The sequence below is a fragment of the Marmota marmota genome, unplaced genomic scaffold (genome assembly GCF_001458135.2).
Source record: "Marmota marmota marmota unplaced genomic scaffold, marMar, whole genome shotgun sequence".
Lineage (NCBI taxonomy): Eukaryota > Metazoa > Chordata > Mammalia > Rodentia > Sciuridae > Marmota > Marmota marmota.
The window spans coordinates 129784-137064 of NW_026000076.1; the positions used below are offsets into that span (position 1 = coordinate 129784).

General features: G+C 35.4%; 1 protein-coding gene across 2 annotated transcripts in view; it reads left to right on the plus strand.

Annotated features, from left to right (window-relative positions):
- The window catches only part of Frrs1 (ferric chelate reductase 1), a 51967-nt gene that overhangs the window by 29416 nt on the left and 15270 nt on the right, over positions 1-7281 (plus strand). For both annotated transcript variants that reach the window (XM_015500848.2, XM_048814391.1), the window contains exons 7-8: positions 3006-3104; positions 4064-4211. In XM_015500848.2, the coding sequence (XP_015356334.1) occupies positions 3006-3104; positions 4064-4211 (247 nt within the window). The remainder of the gene's footprint in view (positions 1-3005; positions 3105-4063; positions 4212-7281) is intronic.

A 7281-nucleotide genomic window follows, 5' to 3' on the forward strand; every position in this document is an offset into this window, starting at 1 on the left:
TTTTTTTTTTTTTTTTTTTTTTTTTTTTTTTTTTTTTTTTTTTGTAGTGGGGATTTGAACCCAGGGATGCTTTACTAATGAGCTACAACCTCAGTCTTTTTTATTTTTTCTTTTGAAACACGGATCTCACTAAATTGCTTAGGACCTTGCTAAATTGGCTGAGCCTGGCCTCAAATTTACAATCTTCCTGCCTCAGCCTCCTGAGTTGCTGAGACTACAGGCATGCACCACCACTCCCAGCAGCATTTCATTCTTCACACAGCTGGAATTCTCTTCCCAAGACAACTGAGATCATGTCAAATATATCCCCCAAACTTTTGATGAATGTTTAGTAATAATAAGAAAATTGTTTTTCTTTAACATGGCTCCCAATACTCTTCAAAGCCTTGGAAAATGCCCGTTGGAATTTTTAGTCTTAGAGCTCTCTCCCCTCTTTATATATTTTAGCTAACAAAACTATTTCCTAAAATTTTCAGGTTTTTTTATACCTGTTGTCTTAAAAATTTCTGAGATTGGAAAACCTTGCCTTTAATCTGAGCTCTACTTTGTCCTCATTTAAATATGCGTATTCTCTAAGGTCTGGTTAATTACTGTCTTTTTGGATAAGCTTTTTCCAATTATCTGGCCATTTATAATTTGTCTTTTCAGAGCACTTTTCCTAAATTTCTATTTTGTCATATTTCCTGTACTGTTGTAACTGTCTTCTCCACTGAGGAGACAGCCATATTGGCGCCTCCTCAGCCATATTGGAGCCATTTTTATTTCTCCCTTAGTATCCATCACCGAATTTTCTCAGAGTGTTTTCTCATAGGATTTTAAATGTTTGAATCGAGAGGGTCAAACTTGGGGAAGAGCTTCAGTTCATCCTAGGGATTTGGTGGAACTTTTTGTTGTTGACAAGGTGTCTTGCCATGCTGGTCTTGAACTCCTGGGCTCAAGCATTTCTCCCATCTCAGTCTCCCAGGTAGCTGGAACTACTGGCTTGTGCCACCACACATGAAACTGGTGGGACATATGATGTGTGGTTCCAAGCTGCACACTTGGAATTTCTGGAACTGCATGGAGCTTAAGATTGTGGTAACATCTTTTCTTAACTTTTCATTTGAAGTAATGAGGACTGAGTTACCCATTCTCTGTCTTCCTCTTACCCAATATTTGGGGAGACTCCTTGTAAGTGACTTCTTATCAGTCTGCCTCAAAAGCAACTGTTTTATTGTATTATTAAAAAAAAAAAAAACAGAAGAATTCCTATGTCTCATTCATGGTAGATATTCTAGAAAACACACATTGTTTAAGATCAGAGTTCAGCAAGCTTTTTCTTTGAAGGACAATACAATTATTTTAGAGTTTGTTGGCCATGTGTTCTCTGTCACAATTACTCAGTCCCATTGTAGAAATGTAAAAGCAGCCATAAGATATACGTAGTGGATCAGTGTGGCTGTGTTTCCGTAAAACGTTTATGGACACTGAATTTGAATTTAAGATATTCTCATTCAAAAAATAGTCTTTTTTAAATTTATTAAGCCATTTAAGTTTGTAGATACTATTCTTAGCCCATGAGCTGTATTAAACAAGCTTCAGGTTGAATTTGATCTACAGGCTTTAGTTTGTCAATGCTTGGTTTAAATCATTTCTGTTCTAAATTTCTTTAGTAATTCTGATTTAACTCTAAAGTCATGTAACAGAGAATAATTGCTTGGCTAAGATTATGTCCTTGGGAGTCTTTAATTAAAAAGTGGAACATGTTAAAATACATTTGAGTCTGAAAGTAGAGAAATATGTTGGAATTTCACAGTAGAATTTATAGCAAAATCATTTTAATCTGATAGTCTTGGATCTTATTTAAGAAGTTAGTTAGTGATGAGAGCTGGGTGTGGTGGGGCACGGCTGTCTTTCCAGCTACTCAGGAGGATGGCTGGAGTACTGCTTTAGCCCAGGAGTTCAGGGTCAGCTGGGCCTTATAGAGAGACTATCTCTTAAAAAAAGGAGAAGGTAAAGTGGAGGGGGGAACTGACTGAAGCACATGAAGGACCTAATGAGATAACTTATGGTCTACAGATGATAACTTAAAATGAAGATTATTTTTTGTACATTACTTAAAGGTACTTTGAAGTTGCAACCTGCCCTCTAATAGTCACTTACAAGAATAAGATCTAACTTTCTGAGTTAAGGTATATTAGAAACTAAAGGATAGACAAGAGTTATAGTGGCAAAAAAAAAAAAATCTTCTTGAGATCAGATATTTTTGTCTCAATTTTATAACGTATAATCTATTCACTGTATGCATTATGTAGCAATATGTCTTCCATCTTAAAAATTACCAAAAATATCCTATATGATGCGGTGTATTCCTAGCTATTAAACTATGTAGTACATAGATATTTATCCACAGGTAAATATCTGGAAGAATGTTCATGGTAAGTTAAGTGAAAAAGAGGTAACAAATCTGATTAAGGAAAAAATAGGTATAAATACAAATAAGTTTGAATATACACAGACACCAATAGTGGCATCAATTAGTGGTGGGTTTATAGACATATAAACATGTTAGATGCTTAATTTTTATTTATTTATTTTTGTGATGTTTGGAGCTAATTCCAGGGCCTTACATATGGTAGGCAAGCACTCTACCACAGAGTAACATTCCCAGCTCCAATACCTCTATTTTTTTTAAATATTTGTTTTTAGTTATCAATGGACCTTTGTTTTATTTATTTTTATGTGGTACTGAGAATTGAACTCGGTGCCTCACACATGTTAAGCAAGCGCTCTGCCACTGAGCTATAACCCCAGCCCTGCAAAACATTTATTTTGATCTCGTTTCACACTGAAATTTGAGTGCTTCTATATTCTAAGAAATTTTAAGTAATAATTGGACAGTTAGTTCTCTACAATTCATGATTTATGTTTGAGTTGGCAAAGTATGTCTAAAAGCATCAAATAATATTTGATTAGGGATTCTTAAAAATACCTTTAAACTTTTATCACTTGCAATTGTTTTTCAGGGTAATGATGATGCTTATTTGTGTATCAATGAAGGTCAGACTGTTCATGTACAGCCTGCACATTTTTCAGGGCGAAGTCACCCTGTAATGGACTCTAGGGTGAGTGTGAACATTCTGGGAACCTCTGCCTGGCTGTGTACCTTCCTGCTATCTGGCTGTCACTGGCGTGGCTGTGCAAACATAGTCTTTGACACCCACAGTCATCAGCTTAACCCAGCAAGGGCCTGGCAGCAGCTTTTCTCTCTCATAGTGATCTCTGAGAAACTTCTCTGCACTTTAGAAAGCATAAGTTTCTCTTATAGGAAAAGATGAAGTCTTGCTTATGTCACTTAAATGCTTGTTGCATCTTATAAAAAGGTATTTTATGGTTTGTTAACATGGTCAGAGGTTTTGCCCCTTTTCAAAAGTTTGCAGACAGGTATTTTAAAGAAGAGACTTATGTTAGTGACAGCAGTTATTTCTTGACTGGTGAGAAAGAGGAACATGTATGGTAAAGAATGGTGCCTTGGGCAATGTCATTGTGTGCCCATTGTGGCATCTATGCCATTTCTGTTGAGGAGTTTCTCTTTCACAGGGCAATTGACCAACAAATGAGCTCTGAAGAGCAGTAGCTATTACTCAGTGACATAGCAAATGGGGTCTGACTAAGAAGTAGCTATCACGTAATGACATCACTGTGCATCCCCTCAGGTGGCTTGGAACTTCTCCCCACCTACAGGTTGCATGAGGCCACTAGGGTGTTACCTGTTAGCTTCTCAAGTATTTTTGACTGTGTGCTAGTGCCAGATGGAATTAGCACATCTGCAAAAATTTCTAACCTGGGTAGAGGGACTGTGGGTTTCTGGCTCAAAGTAAAAATTATATTTCTGCCAAGTGGGATAAAGACAAACTGGGAGAAAATGCTTCTTGTACTCTTCAAAGAGGAAGTGCAAAAACAATAACATTGCAGATGAAACATGCACCTATGATCTTAAAGAAGGAAATGAACAGGATTTTGAACATATTATATTTGCACATCTTTGGGAAGTGCTGAGAAGACCCATTGTGTGTGTTTGTAGGATCCTCTTGAGGCTGTGGCTTGGAGGTTGGCGGATGGTGTTATGCAGTGTTCTTTCAGAAGAAACATTACCCTTCCTGGGGTTAAGAATAGATTTGATCTAAACACAAGCTACTACATATTTCTAGCAGATGGTACAGCTAATGATGGTAAGTACATGGATAAAAACTATTTTTGCAAGTTCTTTTCTCTTCTTCCCTTTCCTCTTTTTTTTTTCCCCCAATGACTTTGTAATTGCTCATTTTTAGGTACACACTTGTGAATAAGGAGTTTTAACCCTTCTCCGTTTTGCCTGAAAATCTGACTTTTGGTTAACATAGCTTTGTTTGAGAACTACAGAGTGTCAGCTGGGTACAAGGCAACATGGCTTATGATCAGAATGTTCTCTGGTTGCTAAAATGCATTTGGACCAGAAGAACTTTAAATACCTTGAAAAAACAAAAGAAAACATATCTTTAGGTTTTCCTGAGTACAGTGAAATGAGCATGTCTTGGTGGGGATCCTAGAAACAGTGCCTTTGAAATTGTAATAAAGGTTGAATCTTATGGGAAAACCTGCCCAATATCAGTCTCATCTCCTTAGACCTGAATTTTGTCCTGGAGTTGGGGAGGAGGTAAAGAGAAGGCTCCTGGACAGCTGAATGAGCGGTTTGAAGACTTCCCATGGAGAAGGATGCCTGGCACTGCCTTGCTGGTGTGGTGTATTTCCTGCCCTTCATCTTTTCTCATAACTCTGATGCACCTTTAGATATTTGAATGCTTACTTATCTTTAAAAACTCATATGAATAGAACAGTTAGATTTTGTTTAAGATCTTGGCAAATGATACTTTGAGGACATGCAGGAAATACCAGGGTAGTATTTAGTCACTCATCTTTAGAGAGATACAATTGCCCTCAAGCTTAGAGAATGTAGCCTCTTTGAAAATGATGAATGTGGGCATATAGAATAGAAAGTCAGGGATCAGGTAGAAGAAAAGGAGGAGCAGGAAAGGCAGAGCAGGCAGAATTGTGAAAAGCCTTGAATTTTTATTATGTGGTTTAGATTTTCTACAGTTGGTAAAGTGGAGCTTCAAAAAGTTTGAGGCAGGATAAAGTATCTTTTCAGTATTAGAGAAAATTTAGGAACATTTGTAGATTAATTGTGGGTGACATATAGTTATATTAGTTAAATCATGTAATCTTATTTGCACCAGCAGCAACAGTTTTGGTTTGAAAATAATTTCTTTGTTAAATGATAATAATGGATAAAATTACTCAGTGTTTATAGAGTGTCAGTCAGTGTCTAAGAATTTTACATAGAGTATTTTCACATTCATAAAAAACAAACTAGATATGTACTATTATTATTATTCCCCTTCTCCTTCTTTCTTCTTCTTTTTTTCTTTTTCTTTTTTAAAGTGATGGGGTTTTGTTATGTTGCCCAGGCTGACCTTGAACTCCTGGACTCATGATTCTACCTCAGTCTCCCAAGTAACTGATACAACAGATGTGGGACATTATGCCTGGCTGTTAGTCTTTTTTTGTCAAAGGTTCTTGCCTCTTTGTTGTTCATCTGTTCTAGATGAACTTTAGAAATGATTTGTCAAATTTAATGAAAAATTTATTGGTTTTGATAGAAATTGAAATGAAATTTTAGATTAATTTGGAGAATAATGACTTCATAATAATAACTTCCTATCTGAACATATTAGGATATCCTTCTTATCTAGATTCTGTATAAGTAGGGATATTTCAGTGAAGTGTTATGGTTTTATTCATGTATTCATATAGGGCTTATGTATTTTTTGTTACTTTTATCCTAAGTAATAGTTTTTTTCTAAAACAAACTATTATGAATGAGATTGTTTTTCATCCATTTTCTAGTTTGTTGGCTTTTAGGAAAGTTACCAATTTTTGAGTATTCATCTTGAATTTAGCCACCTACTCTTTTAGTTGATTTTCTTAGGTTTTCTGGATATATGTGATATATGAAAACAGCAATAGGTTAATAGCCTGTTTCCATTCTTGTCTTATTGCATTGTCTCATTTTCTCAGAACAAATTATCCCAGAATAATCCTCACATTCCTGGGATAAGTCTTACTTGGTCATGTTTTATTCTTTTAATATATAATTTTAGTTCACTAATATTTAGTTTAAGCTTTTTCCATCTATATTAATAAGTGATTTTGGTCTATGGTTGGTGAATTGTATGTGCATTGTGTGCTTATGTGAATTCACACATACTAGTTTGGGTATCAGTGTACTGCAAATTTTATAAAATGAACTCTAAAATAGTTTAAATTAAAAAAAAATTAAAGTTATAAAAATTATTTTAATGGTAAGTGGAACCCATATATGTAACAGTCTGAGTGTGGATGAAAATACTTGGCTTACTATAAAAAAATTCTACTATTATTCTGCAGAGTTACTACTTCTTTGTTTAATTTTTGTAATTCTCTGTTTTCCCAGAAATTTATCATTTTCATTTAGAGTTGGAATTATTTTTGGCTGATTTAAAATTGTGTGTAGTTATATATACTATAAGTATATATTGGTAGCTATATCACCTTGTTAATTTCTAACATTTTGATATTTTCTTTTATCTGATGGTTAGAGTTGCCATAAACTCAATGGACTTTATTGACCTTTATGGATTCATAGGTTACATTTTGTTGTTTTAAATGCATCTCAAATTTTTTTTTTATTGTTGGTTGTTCAAAACATTACATAGTTCTTGATATATCATCTTTCACACTTTGCTTCAAGTGGGTTATGAACTCCCATTTTTAGCCCATATACAGATTGCAGAATCACATCAATTACACATCCATTGATTTACATATTGCCATACTAGTGACTGTCGTGTTCTGCTACCTTTCCTATCCTCTACTATCCCCCCTCCACTCCCCTCCCCTCCCCTCTTCTCTCTCTACCCCCTCTACTGACCTTCATTTCTCCCCCTTGTATTATTTTTCCCTTTCCCCTCATTTCCTCTTGTATGTTCTTTTGTATAACCCTGAGGGTCTCCTTCCATTTCCATGCAATTTCCCTTTTCTCTCCCTTTCCCTCCCACCTCTCATCTCTGTTTAATGTTAATCTTCTTCTCATGCTCTTCGTCCCTACTCTGTTCTTAGTTACTCTCCTTATATCAAAGAAGACATTTGGCATTTGTTTTTTAGGGATTGGTTAGCTTCACTTAGCATAATCTGCTCTAGTGCCATCCATTTCCCTGCAAATTC